The sequence below is a fragment of the Gymnoscopelus braueri genome (assembly GCF_963280865.1).
Source record: "Gymnoscopelus braueri genome assembly, chromosome: 17".
NCBI classification, from domain to species: Eukaryota; Metazoa; Chordata; class Actinopteri; order Myctophiformes; family Myctophidae; genus Gymnoscopelus; species Gymnoscopelus braueri.
The window spans coordinates 27,860,490-27,881,701 of NC_137617.1; the positions used below are offsets into that span (position 1 = coordinate 27,860,490).

The 21,212-nt window shown below is 42.6% G+C and overlaps 1 protein-coding gene across 1 annotated transcript in view; it reads right to left on the bottom strand.

Annotated features, from left to right (window-relative positions):
- The window catches only part of ca10a (carbonic anhydrase Xa), a 223,671-nt gene that overhangs the window by 2,464 nt on the left and 199,995 nt on the right, over window positions 1-21,212 (bottom strand). Inside the window, exons 5-8 of the mRNA XM_080454908.1 lie at window positions 14,546-14,641; window positions 8,851-8,923; window positions 4,025-4,179; window positions 3,502-3,676 (exon numbers count right to left, since the gene is read on the bottom strand). Of these exons, the coding sequence (XP_080311034.1) occupies window positions 3,502-3,676; window positions 4,025-4,179; window positions 8,851-8,923; window positions 14,546-14,641 (499 nt within the window). The remainder of the gene's footprint in view (window positions 1-3,501; window positions 3,677-4,024; window positions 4,180-8,850; window positions 8,924-14,545; window positions 14,642-21,212) is intronic.

Here is a 21,212-nt window from a genome sequence, read left to right on the forward strand (position 1 = left end):
GTGATTCGAATCGTTACATGCCTAGTAAGCACCATAGATGACAGGGAAGCACCATAGGAAGCACCATAGAACAATGGTTCTCAACCTTCTCTTCTTTAACACATTTACCGCCGGGCCCGTAGTTCTACGGGCCGTTAAATCCAACGGTTAAGCGCCAATCCCGTAGCCTACGGGCTGTGGTGCTTTTTCCTTTTTTTCGAATTTTTTTTTTTTTTTAATTTTCTAGGGGGACCATTTTCAGTGTAACACCACCCGATCGGACCGGAAGTGCGATCACGTTTTTTGTTTCCCGTCTGTCTCCATTCTAAGTCGTACACATAAACCCCTGTAAAAGCTGTACAGGACATGTAGTTTTTCATCCTCGCATTTCCCATGTTAACTTAAACGATCAGAACTCAAACATGGCGGCTCCGTTTGACACGCGGTCTCGACGAGTAGACACCAGGACATGTGCCCGTTGTTTACAAACATTGGATCGGGCAATCTAAAGGATTTTAACGGGGCCTATGGCGACCTGAAAAAAACAAAAAACAACAATAAAACCTTGGCACTGGTGAGTACATTATGAGATTAGCCCTTGGCGGTGGATGTGTTAAATGTGCATATAATGCGTTATAGACCGACCTTAATATATAATCTTACTCATATGTTTTAATCTATGTAGGATTTGTGTGCGTGCGTGCGAGAGAGCGAGAGAGTGAGAGAGCCTGACACGATCCTGACCATGATACTGACCAGGTGAGAGGCACATATAGAGAGAGAGTCAGAGAAAGAGAGAGATAGAAAGAAAGAGACAGAAGGCCCTATTTTGGGGAGGCATGGCATGAGCGCGCGGTACACATTGCATTGTAGGTGTGTCCACGTCAGTTTTACTAGTTAGGCTACGCATTATGTGCGCGCAATCACAAGCGCACTGTTCTACTGGGTGGTGTTAAGGCTCTGAATTAGTCTTAGGTGTGTTTAGGGCATTACAGGAATTAAACCAATCAGAGAAGCCTTGAAGAAAAGCTGCGCTTCAGGGAGGTGCACTTGGTATTTACATAACAAATTGGAGGAGAAGCTAACGATTTTCTGCTGCGGAAAAGTTGAAGTGTGGCACCATCTAGCAGTAAACACAATCGTGATTTGTTGACATAAATCATTCGCTCAATCTCAGTTAAGTTGTTCTTCATCTAAACCATCAATTAGCCGTGCGTCCTGTGTGTCCTTGTGTCGGAGCTCTATGGATACAACTTGTTAACTGCTGTCCATTGAGCAGAGACAGATAAAGGCAGGACGCAATGATTCACGACATTCTTATAGAATGACCAATCATGAAAAGATATTCTATCAGTAAGAAAGTGTAGAATAAATGCATCTATTTTCATCACTTTCCCTCTCTCTCCCTCCCTCCCTCCTTACGGCTCGTCTCCATTTATTGATAATCTGGGCCAGGTCATTAATATATTTTTCAACCTTAATGTGCTGAACATGAGCATATTATGATGATTTTCAGATGGATTTAGTTTCTTCCTCCTGTAGCTTAATAGCTCCTCGTGTCCAATCTGATCTTGACATATCGACTTAATATTCACATGCTCTTTGGTTACATAATTTTTTTTAAACTGCATTTAAGCATGACAGAGAAGCAGCGGTAACGTGCGCTGCGTGCTGGGAACCTCATTTGGATCTGGTCAATATCCTGGACCATTAATGATGGCCTTAGCCTACTGTATACATACAGTAGACAGAGATTCACAACATTATACAGTACATGATAAGAGGTAGGCCTACGTGAACACATCTTACATCAGCAATATAAGTTGCAGTTGTAACTGCTGTGGCAGTTACAGCAGTATTAGGCACGTACTTAAGGAAACAAATTATTTTTTTTACTCTCCGTGCTATGCGTTCTCGCCCCCTCTCCTCACCGCCCGTTTTTCTTTGGACAGCATCAGCGTTGTGTTGTAATCCTTATTAATAGGATTCATGAAGAATGAAGTGCTTGAAAAATAATGTATCAGCCGTTTGAGTATCAAAAACTATTTCGGTTTCTTGTAACGCGTTGTGTTGTGCATCGCATGGATTTAGATCCCAATCAGTGTGTGTTCATTGTGAACTCACCTAGGCGCATCTTAATCCCAATGGTGCGCTGTGTAAATACTAAGGAAACTTTGGCTACGGACCCTTTCTATCTCTGGGACCCAAATTTATATTGTAAAATCTATGTTCATTTAACTCTGTGAGTGTACAAATGGAACCAAATGGTTCCATTTGTACACTCTCTGAGTTACAGACCCATAAGGGTTCATTTGGTTCCTAACTATCTATCATTTAGCTGGGGACCCCCTGGAACTCCCTCACGGACCCCTGGGGGTCCCCGGACCCCACTTTGAGAACCAATGGTATAAAGGACACCTGCGCCGTTCGGAAGATAAGATTAACACGTGCGCTTCCATTAGTGCCGCCTTGCACCGGGCAGAAGATAGGACCCAGAGAGACTGGAGATGGAGAGAGACAGAAAGATGGAGAGACAGATAGAGGGGGTACAGAAAGAGAATGTGGTCTGTCGGCTACAGTCGAGTAAATCCCACAAAGATCTCAATGAATAATAAGTGTGTGTAAAGTGGGGGTGGTAGCTCTTGTTTTGTATTGTATTTACGCTTCGGGGGATAACATTCAAATTGTTTGCAGCAGTCGTCCAGACATAGGACTTAGTAGTAAACAGACTGATCAGAGAACAGCAAGCTGGGGCTGGCTCCGAGCATTGTTAAGCCATTCATCTGCCTGTCAACAGGCAGAAGAGTGAGTGAGTGAGTGAGTGAGTGAGTGAGTGAGTGAGTGAGTGAGTGAGTGAGTGAGTGACACTCAGTCAGTCAGTCAGTCAGTCAGTCAGTCAGTCAGTCAGTCAGTCAGTCAGACAGACAGACAGACAGACAGACAGACAGACAGACAGACAGACAGACAGACAGACAGACAGACAGACAGACAGACAGACAGACAGACAGACAGACAGTGCCAATGTCAGTCATTGTAACTGACTACCTCTGTCAAGTCACAGTGTTTATAACTCTCCTTTGTTTCCATCACAAATATCTCCTTTTATCTCTCCAGAGTGAAGAGACCTTTTCGTACAACTTTAACCACTTAAGCCTGTACACTTTGTTGTGCGATAAGTAGTGAAAATAGTCGATGTACAGTACAAACTCTCAGAGATTGTAGATCTGCTTTTATGTTTTTGAAAGGTTTCTGAGATTTCTTATTATGAAAATGTTCGCCTTCTGTTACTGTTTAATATGACATGCCCAAAATAGGGACACCAGGGTTAAAGGTGACTGGGGTAAGAAGGAGATAATTCTCCTCTTGTTGATAGAGATAAAGCTATACTGTAGATTTATCTCTGTTGAGTATTATACTTGACTTGAATACTGCGTGTGTGTGTGTGTCTGTGTGTGTGTGTGTGTGTGTGTGTGTGTGCGCGTGTGTGCGTGTGCGTGTGTGTGGACTAGCGTGACTACGTACCTCGGTACTGAAGCTTTTGAGCCCTGTTGTTGGGGCAGTCCTTGCCCTGCATGCTGAAGTTGATGTTGGTGCGGATGCAACGGTTGTTCAGAGGCTGGACGGGGCGCACGTTGTCGCTCATGCTCAGGAAGATCTGAGAGGGCTGGTTCTGGCTCAACAGCCGCAAGGAGTGCATCTTAAACAAGAGAAAGACACGGAACAGACAGGTCAATTTTGGAAAGCAAAACTCTGAGGAGAAACGTGAAAACAAGACGTGAGGGTTTCGACTCATCTCGCACCCCCGTGCAGGCCAGACATTTACAAGGTAATACAAAATGCAAGCTTAAAGTAAAAACAGGAGCTCTCCAAGAATTTCACCTCTAGCTGTCCCTCTTAATCATGACCAAAGTGCAGATGATAAACCCCACAAAATAGAACCACCATATATTCCATTATTCCCAGCTGTGGCATTCGGTTGACTCAGGCGGTGCCTGCTTTGAATAACTTAGTTCATGGTGTGTTGTGTTTCGGCTCTGACACTTACCTGCATCCTTGTTATATAGACCGGTTTATTCATCAGGAGCCACGTAGCCGTTTCAAAACATGGCGGAATGGTCATGGAGCCATCGTAGGTGATGAAACTATGCGTCTCGGGGTAGATCTCTTCTATGTTCAGGCCTGTCAGTAAATACGCATCATCTAGAGGAAGTGAACCGATAAGGGTAGATTAGAAAAAGGAAACAGGGAAGTATAGTAAGACAGTAGCACATCATGTTCCTTTAGCAGGCATTTGAATTCAAGGTTAGAGTTAACTGAATATAACTGACTTTTTTAGCACACACACACCCTTGTAGCATCAATATGCCTTACCATGACAGACCTCATCATGTATCATGTCCATCCCTTACATCAACAATCTGCCAGCTCCCTGTGTCATGTCACATATCATTCTCTGTGCTGCAATGACAGGCTAGCTGGTGTTGTGTCACAAAAGCCCCTATATCCTTCTTTGTCAGGACGTTAATTAAACTGACTCACTCTCTCTCTCTCTCTCTCCCTCTCCCTCTCTTCACACTTCACTAGCCAACTCTCAATAACTTGTCATCTGTTTGAGCTTCCGTTGACAAATAGGTGTCAAAACCCTCTCTGCCTGTTGTGATGAGGTCGTGGTGGCGGTCGGCCACTCCACCCTCAATGCTAATTCAAGCTGCCACTGAGCTGCTCGGGCATCAGTATCCTACACCGCGTCGTCTACAAAAGCCCATCAGCAGGCCAAACAAAATAATATAAAAACAAAACAAACAAAAACATGGACACATACAGTCTATGTCACAGATGCTAAGAAGCACTCTTAAAATAATGTAAACAAACAGTACCCGTTGTAATTTAGCACTGATATTTTTTTTTAAATGTTTTATAAAAGTTGGAAAAGGGGATTTGAACAGCTAAATCTGCCCCGCCGCAACATTCCGGAAATATCCAGTAAATAACATTTTGTGCTGTCAGAGGTGTAAGAAGTCCACCCTGGGACACTCACCCAAGTATAAACAAATACAAGGATACTGCTTTTTTAGCAGTTATGGAGAACCTTTCTCATTTTAAGTAATTGCCGAATAAATCGTTTTTTTGTCTAGATATGGACTAGAATGTAATGTAAATATCAGAACTTGTCCCTTATCTATTTCTCTTCGTTTAAAAAGTGATAAAGCACAGCTTGCATAATCTCTCGATGCAATGCTAGTGCCAATTGCATCATGTCTGCCTGGGCAATACCAATGGAGAGGATGCGATGGCGGTGGGGATGCAGAGATAAATCTATTTAACCAATTTATTAAAATGATAACAAAAAACATAAGTGTGCCATGATTAGCTCATTGACAACAACTCCTTCTATACTTGACATTACTATCAACCATTTTACAAAGCATACTATAGTTTTTATTTACAAGGAAGCCAAAGGAAATTCAACTTGCAGAGACATGAAACTCAACAGACTAAATTTCACTGCGCTGTTATTTTTGGTCAAAGATATACTTAAAGGGATATTTCACTTTCAAAAAAACTTTTGGTCATATTATCGTCTACTCAGGCCTTTGTGAGCCCCCCAGACAGTTTATAAGTTGCTTGATTCATTATTTAGATATTTGATATTCATTTTATCAGACACGCCCCCTTCTTATACAAACCCATTTTAACTTCAAACTCCATTTTAACCATGTTATATTCATCAAAAACACCCGTCCTTGGTTTTGGTGACTCACCCTGCCCTCCTAATGCGTGAGGGGGCTGTGTTTTTCCGATTACATTTTTCATTAATTTTATTATATTTTTTTATTGTATTTTATTTTTTTCATTTTCAATTTAAAAAAAAAAAAATAAACGAAAAAATGTATTGAAAAAACACGGCCCCCTCACGCATTAGGAGGGCAGGGTGAGTCACCAGAACCAAGGACGGGTGTTTTTGATGAATCTAACATGGTCAAAATGAAGTTTGAAGTTACAATGGGTTTGTATAGGAAGGGGGCGTGTCTGATAAAATGAATATCAAATATCTAAATACTGAATCAAGCAACTTATAAACTGTCTGGGGGGCTCACAAAGGCCTGAGTAGACGATAAAATGACCAACATTTTTTTTGAAAGTGAAATATTCCTTTAATACATTTTAAAGTACAGATTGATTTGAAAGGTCTAGCTGAAAACATTCCCTGGAGAAAATATTGATTTCATGAATGAAATTAAAATTGGCTTCTTAACTCTTTGACTGCGGACGACGCGATAACGCGTCAAGTGCTACTTTGTCCAGTTGGCCGTCGACGCGCTCGACGCGCTGGACGCGCGTTCATTGTTTAATCTCTGATTGCGCTATGCTGCTTAATATTCAATGTTATTCTCGAGTTCCACTTACTTCACGGACATCTGCATCCGGTTTCATGACCTGGATTCCGTTTCCGGTTTTTGATTCTTTTCCCCAGTCATTTTCGTCCAAAATAGGTAAATAAACGGTCTTTCACACGGTATGACGGACAAACGGACAGTTTCTCTTCTATAATCTATGGTCTGGGTGACGATCAGTCATCGCCGTCGTGTATCACGACGGCATTTTGGCGATCAAAACAATCTGGGACGACGTCACTTCCGTTTTCATGTTTTTCCTTGTCTAATCTATCAAGAAGGCTGAGAGAGACCCAACGACCTGATCAAGCAGTCATGTGCTGCACTCTAGTGGCGGATTTGTGCTGGGTCTTTACATTATGTCCCCTTAAATTATTTTCATGAGAAAAATTCAAAATATAAAAATAAAAAAACACGAAAATTGCTGGCACTGGGGGAGTACTTTATGAAAATACTCTGGCAGTCAAAGAGTTAACGACACAGTGATATTTAGTTATGTAGAGCTATATTGGATCACTCCAATATGATATATCGGTGCCTCGGCTCTGCCGCGGAGGGATATATCATATTGGAGTGATCCAATCGCTCACATAGCCGTGGTTACCTACAGTATGTAACCATCGTTAACTTTTGCCTGCCACCGACGAGATTTCTCGTCAGATTCTGCTAAGGCGCAGCCTGCCACTGAGGAGTTTGACCGGATTTGTGTTTTCAGTGGTTTTCCACCAGATGGCGCTGTTCGCTATGAATGACGCGGAAATAACGTAATAAAAAAAATCTCCGTTTCTCTTTCTTTTTGTCAAAAACAAGCCACATTCAACTGGCCACAGCTATGCAACGGATTACCGCGACCGGATAATTATTTTCCCTGATTCTAGGAGACCCCCATGTGTGTAATGAGGCGATCGCCGTGAGGAAAGACTGCTTTCATTTATTATGCTCCACACAAATGGAACAAACTTCAGGACTCTCTGAAACTGGAGCGATTGGTCTCAATAGAGACATCTAGGGTACTTCTTGAGGACACATTACATAGTAACTGCACCCGTTTCATGTAACACTATATTTATTTGCATCTGTGATGATTGTAATATGATTCAAATGTTTGTTATTGTTTTTCATTATGTATGTATTTTATATGTTTTATATGCGGTTATCAGGGCGTCCTTGAAAAAGAGAGCTTGCTCTCAATGGGCTTCCCTGAATAAATAAAGGAAAAAGAAAGAAAGAGGACGGCGATCACGGAAAATATTCCAGGATTTTTCAAAGGTTAGTAAAAAACACTCGAAAATCGCTGCCAGTGGCGTGGCAAACAATGTTTTATTTCGTGGCCGTCAAAGAGTTAATATTGACTCGGTTATTCAAACAAAACACGTCCTTAAAATGTTGTGAACATCAATCATGTGCAGATTCTATTAGCACCACTCCCTCAACAAACTGTGGAGTTGAGAGAGCAGCTGTATCAGATACCTTTGATAAGCTGGGCGGCATAAATAATTCCGTTTGGATGGTGTCTGTTTGTCTATGCCTGTGTGTGTGTGTGTGTGTGTGTGTGTGTGTGTGTGTGTGTGTGTGTGTGTGTGTGTGTGTGTGTGTGCGTGTGCGTGTGCGTGTGCGTGTGTGTGTGTGCGCGTGTGTATTTACGTGTGCACTGTGCATGTGTCTGCAGATCAATTTGAAAAATACATGTGCTGCGGCAGCACCATTGCTGGTCGTACGGGGGATACGCCTGAGGACTCATAAGGATGAGGGGGCGGTGTTGTGTGTGTGTGTGTGTGTGTGTGTGTGTGTGTGTGTGTGTGTGTGTGTGTGTGTGTGTGTGTGTGTGTGTGCGAGCCAGTGTATCTAGGGCAGTTTTGACAGCTGTCAGAGTCCATGCTCTGCAGGCCATCCAGCAGGACCCCAAGGAACACCCCCCCCCTCCCCACCACCCCCGGCCCCATCCTCGCTTTCGCCCCTCACGTACCCGCTACTACTTGTGAGACGCCTCCCTACCACAAGGGGACACTATATTTATTCCGCCACTCATCCACTCCCCCCATTAATCCAATTATTGGCCTCTTTTTTCAATGTAGCCCCAGGCGATCTCTGCAGTGATGCTCTGCCTCTCCAATATGACTGGCTGGCTGGCTGGCTAGCTGTCTCTGCAAAGAGAAACCTCTGGAGAGCAGCTGTCGACTGCTGCCTAGCAGGGCAGTCTCACCCTGAGCCTCACTGTATGTACGCACGGAAGTACTCAAATAAATAAATAAATAAAAGAATCCCATGCAAATCTCTCGCTATACTGCGGGGCCTTGATTACCATTCGCAGCTTAATTGATATCCGCAAATGCTTTTAGAGATGGGCTCACGCTACAACAGGAAGCTAATCGGGGGGAAAACAGCGGGCAGCTGGCGCTTCCAATCCATTAACACAGCTGTTTAGACATCTCTTTAAGCAAAGGTGGATTAAAGCAGGCGTGAACCAGCCACTTACTTTTATATGTTATTCTTGTAATGGTGTCTCTGTTCAACATCCGGTTCAGGAACGAGTTCGATGTCTCTGCGATCTGGAAGAGGGAGATGAGAAGAAAGCCAAAGAGTGAGTGAGTGAGTGAGTGAGCGTTTGCGTGTGTGTGTGTGTGTGTGTGTGTGTGTGTGTGTGTGTGTGTGTGTGTGTGTGTGTGTGTGTGTGTGTGTGTGTGTGTGTGTGTGTGTGTGTGTGTGTGTGTGTGTGTGTGTGGAGAGAGAATGAGGAAAACAATAATAGCATTAGAGCATAAAGACACAGTTTGAAAAAAGGACATTAATATTTTAAAGTGGAGCACTGGCGATGATTCACACCCTCAATTTGAACTTTTCATCAGGGACGTCTCAGCGGATGTCAGCACGTTGGGGCACGCAAAGAGAGAGCGAGAGAGAGAGCTACTGCAGGGCGACAGAATGTGTGAACATCTCCGGTGCCGTGGACGGGAGAGGTGCTAAGAACTTCTCCTGTGAGGCTCCTTCAGGTCTTCATGACCACGCTGGAGTATGGCGAATGAGCTATCGAGCAGCTTATGTGCACTTAACCTCTCTATGAACGCTGCAAGGCAGGGATGGGAAACATCACACATTTTCTTTTCGATCCACTGCCAAGTAATACCTAACCTGGGGAACCCCTCCCTCCGGATATCTCATTTCCATTTGATATCAGGAGTGAGTCTGGCCGGCAGGCTTATCTGGGCATTTCATTGTTCTGTGATTGACAGTGGAGGTAGGCCAATCAGGTGGAACCCGAGTGAACCCAAATGGAGCCGAGTGCAGCCGACAAAAATCGAACAGCAAAAACATCAGGGATCTCCATATATGGGCATAAAAGGGACAAGGACTGACAGATAGAGAGGTCTCCATATACGGGGCACATCAGTCGGATCTGCAGTGCGATGTAGGTGTGAGGGTCGAGTACAGTGTTTTATAAATACTGTACTCAAGCAATACATACTGTACAGTAAGTAGCCTATCAGTTTGTCCACAAAACGTATATAATGCTAAATGGATATAATGTATTCAGAAATGGTTAGAAAATGTGTTTCTCCTCCTTCAAAAGGAATAACAATAACCCAATCATAACTATATTTGTACCATATGTAGATGAATCCGGCCTCTCTGGAATGCTTCTGTCATAGAACTCTGCTTCCCCTCTGGCCCCCTCCCCCTCCTCCTCTGACGCTATAACGAAATATAGTGATAATTTCGTCAGCAAATAAAAACTAGATTAAAATGTCAGGGAGGGACTAGTGGAGAAGAGATCCATTAGAACTAAAAGTCAAGACATTTTGTGTTTGGTTGAGTGTGGGTGTTGCGCTCTGAAAATAGCAGATCAACAAGCTCACAACGCGTCGCGTGAGCTTGTAGATCGTCTATTTTCAGCATGTAACCAAGTGTCAAATCAGCCATTACGACGCCATCAAGGCACCGCCAAAATACATTTTAGTCGACTAAATCAGCTGTAGATTTAGTCGACTATAATCTTATGATATTTAGTCGACTAAAACTAGACAAATAACTAAAACATTTCAGGTGACTAAAATATGACTTAAACTAAATGGAATTTAATTCAAAAGACTATTGACTAAAACTAGATCAAAATGTGCTGTCAAAATCAACACTGACACACATCAAATGTTGCCTCGTTTTTGTTTTGTGGAGTGAAGTAACGATGCTTGGTGAATCTCTCTGTGAATGACTGTGGTACAGTATTTCTCGGCGTGCCTGCATGTGTGTGTCTGAGGAAAAGGGAGGCAGAAGGAGAGGTAATTCCTATATCCTGGGCGATTATTTGCTATGGGCATTTCGTTTTATCACTCTTTCAGGATCCATACACAAGTATGGATATTTTGGTATCGATCCGCCCGTCGCTACTATAGGGACTCTCTCTGAAGAGCCTTTCCCTTTCACTGCTAACCAGCCCTTACTACTCATACGTTAACTAAACACTCAGAGGCCAGAGGCAAGCGCCTGAGTGGGAAACCTGTTAATAACGGATGGATGCACCTCACACACTCACACCCTCCCCTGTGTGCCGTCGGACTCGTCTCCGTCTTGCTGTCATACACCACCACAACATCCCCCCCACCGTCCTTCACTTCCTCTCACAGCTCTAATTGTAGAGATGTCTTTGGGCAAAGTGATTAAACAAAGATGCGAAACACTGCCATCACCGCAAGACAGAAATTACTTCCTCTTTGACCTGTTTTTTCTTTTTTTCTTTTTCCATGCAGGCTTTCATGCCTGTACCAGCCACTCATGCCTATCCTCTCTCTCTCCCTCTCTCTCTCTCTCTCTCTCTCTCTCTCTCTCCCACCATCTCTTTTCCACTTTCTCTCTCTTAGACACTTTTTCTTATTTCCCCAGGGACCAATTAGAGAAGTGCTACTTTTATAAGAACTGTATATGAAACCAGTAAAGACAGAGACAGAGACAGAGAGAGAGAGAGAGAGAGCGAGCGACAGAGAGAGACTAACTTTGAGCCACATATTATGGCTAAATGTCAGTCTGACATATGATGCCATGTGTCAAACCGCTCCTCCCTGACTGTCAGTCACATGTCACATCAATCTACTCATCCGGTTCAATATCTGTAATTCACACACACACACACACACACACACACACACACACACACACACACACACACACACACACACACACACACACACACACACACACACACACACACACACACACACGCACACGCACGCACACAGGTTTGTATTACTATACTTGTGAGGACATCAACATTTTAGGACATCCATTTTATGAATGCCATTTTTTATATATTTTGCCATTTTTAACCGTAATCCTAAAGCCCCAAAAAAAGCAGATCTACAAGCTCAGTGAGACGCGTTGTGCATGACACTGGCACGCAGCTAAGTATAAAACTTGAATCTTTTTTCTAATTGTAATACTGTAACACACAGACGCTCACACACACACATGCACACGCTCGCACGCACTCACTCACTCACTCACTCACTCACTCACTCACTCACTCACTCACTCACTCACTCACTCACTCACTCGCACACGCACACGCTCGCACTCGCACACGCACACGCATACACACAGAAAGTGAGCGCAACAGCGAGTGAAAGGCCCTGCTCTATTCACTGTGAAACACTGACCACCCTGTCCATTGTGCATGTGTTTTTCCACATTGGCCCCACAGCTAATAGTCTCCTATACTGCTGTCCCTATTGGCACCTCATGCCACTGTGCGTGGGAAGGGGGGCTTTCCTGGCATTGTGACTCACTTAAAGCCATGGCAGCATGTAGCAACATCATGAAAAGGTCCTGGACAGCATGAGTCAGAGAATAGGACGATCGATATTGCTAATTATATATACTGTACTGCAGGCTGTGGCAGAGGAGGGAAAACACCAGTGGTGGAAAAAGTACTTAAATGTTTTACTTAAAGTAAAAGTATCAATACTGCAATGTAGAAGTACTCTGTTACAAGTAAAAGTCCGGAATTTTAAATTTACTTGAGTAAAAGTACAAAGGTATTAGTATCAAAATGTACTTAAATACCAAAAGTAAAAGTACTAAATGTTTTAAAATAGCAGATCTACAAGCTCGCGATGCGACGCGCTGTGCGCTTGTAGACTATTTTCAAAATAGTAAAATATGGCAAGTAAGTTTAGGGATAAGGGGTAAGATAGGGCCCGTAAGGTTAAACCCTGTTCTATATGGAAAGGGAATTCCACCGCGCCTCAGCCATGCAGGTTGGGCCAGGTCCGGTGCATCACAGAAGCGGGACACAGCAGCAGCAAACAGTATAAATACTGTAAGGCACTGGAGCCGCTCGGACATCTTTATTGAAGGTGGTAAGTATACAGACAATGACTGAGGTTTTGATTTTACTGCATCAGAATCATGACTCTGAGGAAGATGTAGTAATGTCAGTCATTGTCTATACTACACCTTCAATAAAGAGGCTTAAAAGTTGTCCGCGCGGCTCCAGTGCCTTCTTTACGTTTGCTCATGATCTAGATGGCTTGGCCTTCCTTCGGGCCACGGCCGCCACGCTGTGAAAGTGTATATAGTATAAACGACCACTCCACTCTCAAACTGCTATTTTGAGCGAGACTAGGGGATTCACCTGCTGCATGATTCACCACTGTGGAGGTTGTGAGCGGCAAATGACGGATACAGTGCCATTTCCTCAGGCGATCCTGCCTACCCAGCTCCTCTGCATCCTACACCCTAGATGTAGATAATCCCCACTGTCATAGTGGACGGAGGGGAGGAAGAGGAGGTAGAGGAGCGTTGACCCTAAGTCAGCTTCTCCTCCAAACTGAGTGACAGTTCCCATTGACTTTGGGGAGCTAATTAGCAGTTAGCGGCTGAACTTTACTTCCTTCAGTTCACACAATGCCAGGGACGCTCACAGCCTCTCTGATCTAGGGGCAGCTCACTCGAGAGGGGCCCTCTCATCCACAACAAAGAGACAAGGGACTGCTGCTGCCACCTTCCACTCCGGCACCGCTCTGACAAAGCCAAAGAGCAAATTGTTTCCCTTCAGCGGGATAATTGAATCGCTAATTGATACACCTCTCACAATGAAGTGAGAGTGAAAGAGCAAGAGCAAGACGGAGAGAGAGATAGCAGGATAAATTAAGGATAAATTAGATCAGCCGTGGTATTGGTTTGAAACAGTGACCCACATATTGGTGCTGAGCAGTGACGATGCTCACTTAATATTCTTCAATTAATGTTGTTCTTTAGCCATGACCCTGTCACAGAATACTGACCCATTGGTGGAGAAACACTGATTTAGACAGGAAGCGATTACAGGAACCAGTATTGCAGTGCTACATACAGTAAAGACACAGACCTCTACGTGATAGTCTGCCTCATGTGGTGATGGGGTGACACTGAACATGATATGATGTAATAATCTTCTATCCTATCCTATCCTATATTAAAATTGCCTTGTGGGTGGACGGACTGTGGACGTCAAAAACCTAACATGCCCATATGTGAATATTTTCAGGCCACATCGTGGCTTGGAAATCTCCATGCCACAAACGTAACATGCCCATCTATGGAGTCTATTCTGGTGCACTTTGGAATGAATCTTCCAAGCAGAGTTAGCTAATTATTTGTTCTTTATTTCCCCCATCTCTACATTAATGCTTACCACTGCACTAGCAGTGCACCCATTGCTTCACTGCACAATCCATTCTTTCCTATGTGGTATATGCAGTCAATTACAAAGCTTGCTATAGTAAAGGATGGATTTCTATACTTCAGTAAGCGAGAAAGAGAGAAGCTTACCTGGGTTATTATAGTTAACTAAAACTAAATGTATTGTGCGTTTACAAAACTAACTAAAACAAACTCAAATCATAGAGGCCTAACCCTAAACTAAAATACCAAGCCTGCTTTAAAAATCACACCCAGTGTGAAGTGAGTGGTGCCTTCACTCCTGTTTGTGTTTAATTAGTGTAACTGGCTGCATCTTTGTGTTGCAATCAGCTGCAGCTGTTGAGGCCGTGCTCAAACATACGGACACCCGGACAGACAGACACACACACAAATTCAGTCCTTGGAGTGGTTGGCACCACTCAAAAACAATGTAAAACTCAACTGAAATTGCGGAAGACTTGAAGTCACAAAAAGAAATAAAAATGAAACTTGAAACTTACTTTCATGAATATGGAGACTACGACCAGTCCGTTGGGGCTTTTAGCTGCCTCCGTGTAGTTTGTGTACAGCTCGTGGTTGTAGTGGATCAGCTGAACCTGGAATATACAGAAAATACAGGAGGGCAGACAAAAGACAACGTTATGTTAGTGAAACCCTATTATTGCATCAACAATAAACAATTTGTTGTGTTTTTTTGGTCCAAAGATCTAGTAATTAAATACACGTAATAATAAGATATTATGATGTTACAAACGCACGCACGCATGCTCGCACCTGTACATTGCATGTACATATTCATAACAAACTAAAACAAATGCAACAATGAAAATAAAACTTAATTTGTACTGCTAAAATTGCTGGCCTTCATGCTGACAGTTTAAAAATCCTCATGTCCGCCTCTATCTAGAACTCAGCAGATGGAAGCAGCAATGGTTCCGAGCCTTTACCTGTATTCAACCGGTCGGCTCGAGTAAAGTGTTCCAAATACTTACTTACATTCTGAGCAGCATATTCAGCATTATGAAAGGAGAAATATAAAGAAGTAACATGAAGGGACAGAGGCCTCTTTTGAGATTCATTCCTTGGCTAGCGGGGCCTTTCAGACGCCGAGGTGGAAACCGCGACGCTGTCTCTTGCTATGAGGATAATGTTTAACTCATACAGATGGTTCACCCACTCCAGCCGTTCAATATTCATGCCCTTTAGTGATTTTTCTACGTGGGCAGACTTTTGACTCCAGACATGGACATGCTAATATATAGCCTACAGGTGTATATATATATATATATATATATATATATATATATATATATATATATATAGAGAGAGAGAAAGAGAGAGAGAGAGAGAGAGAGAGAGAGAGAGAGAGAGAGAGAGAGAGAGAGAGAGAGAGAGAGAGAGAGATATACACACACATATATATATATATTATACTGTATATATGTATATACTGTATAGTCATTATCATGCAGTGTTATACCCATACATATTTCAACAAAAGAATTGGAGAGGTAGATGTGCACCAATGAGCTCTACAAACACCTCTAACATTTCATACAAATTTTTCATGTTCTACCCTAAGAGAAAGAAGAAAGGACGGGCGGACAGACAGACAGACCAAAGGAAGGAACGAACGAACAAAATAAAGAAATAACTCTGTATAGACTTACATCACCCTTTAGTTCTGTATTTGCACAATAGTGCTGATGAAACTTCTCTAGGATCGACTTCATGTCAAACAAGGGAACTCTAAAGTCCTCCATAAACCTGCAGTAGGCTACCTCTGTATTTGCATTAGTATTACATACAGTAACAGGGCTGCTGTGATTACAAAAGGAGGTGCAGTACAATACATTCTCCCACCACACCACTACCTCTAACCATAACCACTGGAAAAGAGCTTGGCATCGTGGCATCCTCACTGGAGGACATAAATAAACAAATGTAAGGGGAGAGTAATTATGAAATGCTCGATCAGGGAAGCACAGAGCGACAGAACGTCTATAAATGCAATCAGGGCAAGAGAGGAAGTGATTAGGACCTATGTTGATCTGATTAGGTTTTTTTTAGGTGAGAGAGGCAGAAGCAGCAAGACTCTCTCTCTCTCTCTCTCTCTCTCTCTCTCTCTCTCTCTCTCTCTCTCTCTCTCTCTCCCCCCCTGCATCACAGGAAGTCTGCTGGTGGTGGGAAATAAAAGGCCAATGTGTGTTATAATAAGCCAGGAGTGGACGCCAAATGCAATGAGGGAGGCAGGGTGAGAGAGAGAGAGTGAAAGATGAGGGCGAGGTTAAACAGACAGAGGCACAGACACAGACACAATCCATCGAATGGAAGGGTTTTGGAAGTTGATATATGGAGTTGATATAATGATTTAATTTGAAATGTTTGGATGCAAACCGAATTTTGGCCAAGGTCTAGCCAGTTCTAAACATTTCAACTTCAGTGGTGCTGCAGCTATCGACATAATTTAGTAGCATAATTCAGTTCAGCTGATTGGCAAATAGACAATAAAATGGCTGCCAAGCTGTCGGGAAACAGAGAGACACGTACAAGGTCTTTCAGGGCCCTTGAAGTTGATTTTTTTATTTATTTCTTATTAAATAAAAGTATTGTGTCATGTTTATTACCAGTCAGTGTCAATACAACGGGCACTGCCAACAAGACGCCATTAAACTCAATTACAGCAACCGTGGATAGGGTTTGAAGGGTTAGGGCTGCGGGCCCAGATGGTGCTGTGAGCCATGACAGGCTCTTTATGGCATGATGGCTAGCCTGGCCCCGGGTTGGGGAAATATATGAAGACAGTAAGTCGATATAGGAAGAGAGGTGGGCAATGCTAACAGGAAGAGTGAAAAAGCACTGGGCTGGAACTGACTCTCTCTCCGTTGCAACCTCCTATTCCGTCCTTCCTCTTCCAGATGAACTGGAGCGTACGTGTTCTCATGAAACAAACAAATGAACAATGCGCGGCCCTGACCAATCACACAGTGTTTAACACTGTGGTTCTCAAACTTTTTCGTGCCAAGGACCCCCAAATGTGATATGTTGTGCCAGGGACCCCCAGAAGCAAAGATTTGTATAAAAAATGTACGCCTTTTAGAAAAAAGATTTAAAAGATTTGCACACATTTTCAAGATTTAAAAAAAATACAAGCTTGTAGATCTGCTATTTTTGAATATACAAAGTCGAAAATATGGATAAAGGGGTTAAAATGATTGTGACGCTTTATGAACAAACTTTGCTGGGGACCCCCTGGTACCCCCCCAAAGACCCCTGGGGGTCCCCGGACCCCACTTTGAATATCAATGGTTTAACACATACAGTGTGAGCTGGGAACATAGACCGGCAAAGCAGGGATGCTATGGATTGTGTCTTTCTCCGACATCTCTCTCTGATGCATGTGTCTTTGTATTTATGTGTATGCATGAATGTACAGTATGTGGGTCAATGCATGCATACTGTATGTGGATACTACAGTACGTGTGTAAAAATGCATCAGTGCATTGTAATGCATCGATCTTGAAGAGAGTGGTGAGGAGAGAGAGAGAGACAGAGGGAGAGAGAGATCAACAAGTACTGATTTTCATAAACTCATAACCTTCTTATTTTCCTTTTCTGTCTCTGTTCAACGCACGAAGGAACAGGTCATCAATGTCCACTTTATGGCTCTGACACATTAAGAACACACAGCGTGTGCTTGGCACAACTGTTACAGAACGCTCATCAGTGCGGATGCCGACATCCTTATCTTTATAGTTATCGTCATACTGTTGTTATCATTCTTAGTGTGGACGGCCCTTTATACCCTGTAGCAACTCATAATGTAATAACAGCTCGTGATGTGAAAATGGTTCATAAAATAATAACCTTAATGTAATAAAAGCTCATAATGTAATAATAAGCTCATAGTGTAATAAAATTATGAGCGCAGAACATAAGATATTTTTGCATAATTTAATAATGTAATAATGTGCTATATTAAGAACCTTACATAGCCGCTCATAATGTACTGACTGTTGAGAAAAGTGTTACACTGTTATAATCAGCATCAGTATCATAGTATCAATATTTGCATTGATTTAATTTTTCACTTCTTTTTTTTGTTGTTGACAAAACTCTCCTACACCCACCCAAACCCACCCAAACACATAAAACACACACAGTGCCCAGGGGTATAAAAAGAAACACAACTACTGTATAACAAAAAGAGTAATAGAAACTTAATCCATAAACCATAACACAAACCATAAACCATAAACCATAACACAATCTTTAAAATGTATGAATGTGCTGTATGATTAAGGAACATCAATGAGTAAATGAGCAAATACAATAGAATCAAATAAATTACAATCAGGCCAGGCCCTGGGTAGGCAACCCGGCCTGGCAGAGACCTGCGCTCCGAGGAGAGCTTGTTTCTAGATTTATTTGACTATGGTTCAGGTCTCAAAGTGCAACAACTGAGGGATCCCAGTTTTTTTATCATCTTCTGCATGAACAGAGATAGCTGGGACATTTTCATTGCCAGCTTCCATGAACGGACAGACAGACAAACAGACAGACAGACAGACAGACAGACAGACAGACAGACAGACAGACAGACAGACAGACAGACAGACAGACAGACAGACAGATACTGTAGATACACTATGCTGGCTAGCCTAACATTGTTTCAGTAATTGAACATGATCAAAAGATAGTCTGCTTGACAATTCAAATAAATAATTCCTTCTCATTCTCTTCTCGTGGCTGCTTCATTCTCATTTTTTGCACGGGGCTTTCCTTCATTACCTGGAACTTTAGATGTGATTGTGTTGAACAAGATCAACCCAAATCGGGATATTGAAGTGTAGATGCTGATTACATTTGTGATGAAGTGAACGGTGATGATTACTGTAGCGGTTGAGAAATAAAACAAAATGAGGATCTTCTTCAGGAACTGTAGAAGTGATAAACTGCAGCAGGGTTTAATGCTTGATGCTATATGCTTGTGCAACATTGTGTCTAAGCAGACATGTGGTGTATCTGAGTCTGAATGAAGGAGAGAGCTCAACATGGCTGTCTATGGAAAAATCTTCCGAAACACTGGACACGATTTGTATTAAATATAGCCATTAATCTTCTCTTTACTAATATGCATTAGTGTCTTCATACAGTAGGTTTAGCTGGCTAACTCTGTTTAATCTATCATGCATATTCCTTAGTTAAAGATGGTGTAATTCATATTTGTTGTTAGAATAACTGATAAATAGCTCTATATTCTGATAGCAATTATTGTTATAGACTCAGAGTGTTTGTTCAATAACAGCTCTCTTTAGTGAACAGAAAATACCGGTACATTTTCAGGTCAGGATAACAATTTCATCTAATCAGAAGAGAGAGAATTCATGCAGGATAAACAAGAGAAATTGGAAGTGATTAAACAAATAAATAGCAGACAAAATTGGGATTGGAACACTTCACAATATTGAAGCTGATGATCTTTGTGCGGTTCTCTCTCCTGATTGGATGAAATTATTAACCCACCTGAAAATGTATTTTCTGTTTGCTAATAAAGAGCTGGAGAGACAGGGAGACCCCTTTCACTGAACAAACACGACCAGTGCCCGTCGGGCACCGGCCTACTTGTGAACGATGCAAGTTGGGCACAATGAAAACAGGGAATGCACGCCCCACCCTGTTATGCAATACCCGTTATACCCGTTGTCATAGCACCCGTTTTAACCGTTTGTCTGTCTGTGTTCCTTTTGTGCCCACATATGGAGATCTGTGCATCTTTATGTCCTTGTCCTTTTTATGCCCATATATGGAGATCCCTGATGTTATCAGTATATGGGCATATATGGGCATGCCCATATGGGCAAATGGGGGAATTGTCAGTTGTGGAAAGTCATTGTGCAGTGGTAAACGTCTGTGGAGAATGTTTGAACTGATGAGTGCAAACTGACTGTGAAAAGTGGACTCACTAACTAGTCAAACTAGTCCATACCCGTGGGGGGATATGCGCACATGATCTGGCAACCTGGGAGGCAGCTCGTCCCATAGCTCACGGGCCATCCCACAGCTGGGCAGCCGTAACCATGGGAACATTCTTTTACACAAAAACGCTAATAAACAGCTGAGATTTGGTGAAATCGAAAAACAGGCTTCGCTGTTCCGTGCACATGGTAATGGTCAATGGCTGTGTGCAAATTCAGATCAATTGCTCCAGCCACCCTCACAGAGCTTTGTGGAATTATAGGAGGATGGCATGTGTGGGGAATTTGGCAGGTGTGGGGAATTTGCCAAATCAAGTTACGGCTGGTTTGCCATGGCAATCAATTGGCTCATTTGGGCCACGGCCAGAGCCTTTTCTGGTGGTTATGGACAACTGCCTATCCGACCGACTCGACGCCGGGCCCTGCACTCCCTCGGCTCGTCTGCGAGGCGTGTGTCGAATTTGAAGTTGGCCGGTCGAACAGAGATACTTGGATTACAGACGTAAATACATACATACATACATACTGTGCATACTACAGAGATTCACATACATACATACTGTACATACTACAGAGATTCACATACATACATGCGTACAGATATTCGGTGCATTTATTGTAAGATAGAGCTTTAACCTTTTAAATTAAAACTTTTTGTCTTAATACAAAATCACCTTTAATCTTCCTATATTGTGTGATGCACAATCTAAATCATCACTGTTAAAGTTCATGTCCATTAGTGCAGCTAAATAATGGTGGAGTATTAATCAAGGAATCAAGTTCCATCAGGTGGGAGGAATAGAGCTATTATATAATTGTGTAGCTAAACTTAAATTCATTACAGCTCTTCGTGAAGGGCAAAGCCGCTTAAAAGAATCTGCATATAAAGTTAAATTATGCAGCATAATGTGATGACTGTAGACAATCTATGACAGTTCTATAAAAGAGAAAAAAGTTCCTCCATCTCCATGGCCTAATTTATATCTAATATGTTTTTTCCCCTCTTCACTCTCACTCGTTTCACTCTCTCTCCCCTCTGGCCACATCCACATTCCTTTCCACCTCAGCCTATCCTGTATTAATTAAGCGACAATACACAACAGGGCATGCTGTAACATCATTATTGGTACAACAGTGATGCGGTCAGGAACGAGGCACTTGTACCGAGTTCTGTAAACATCACTGAAGA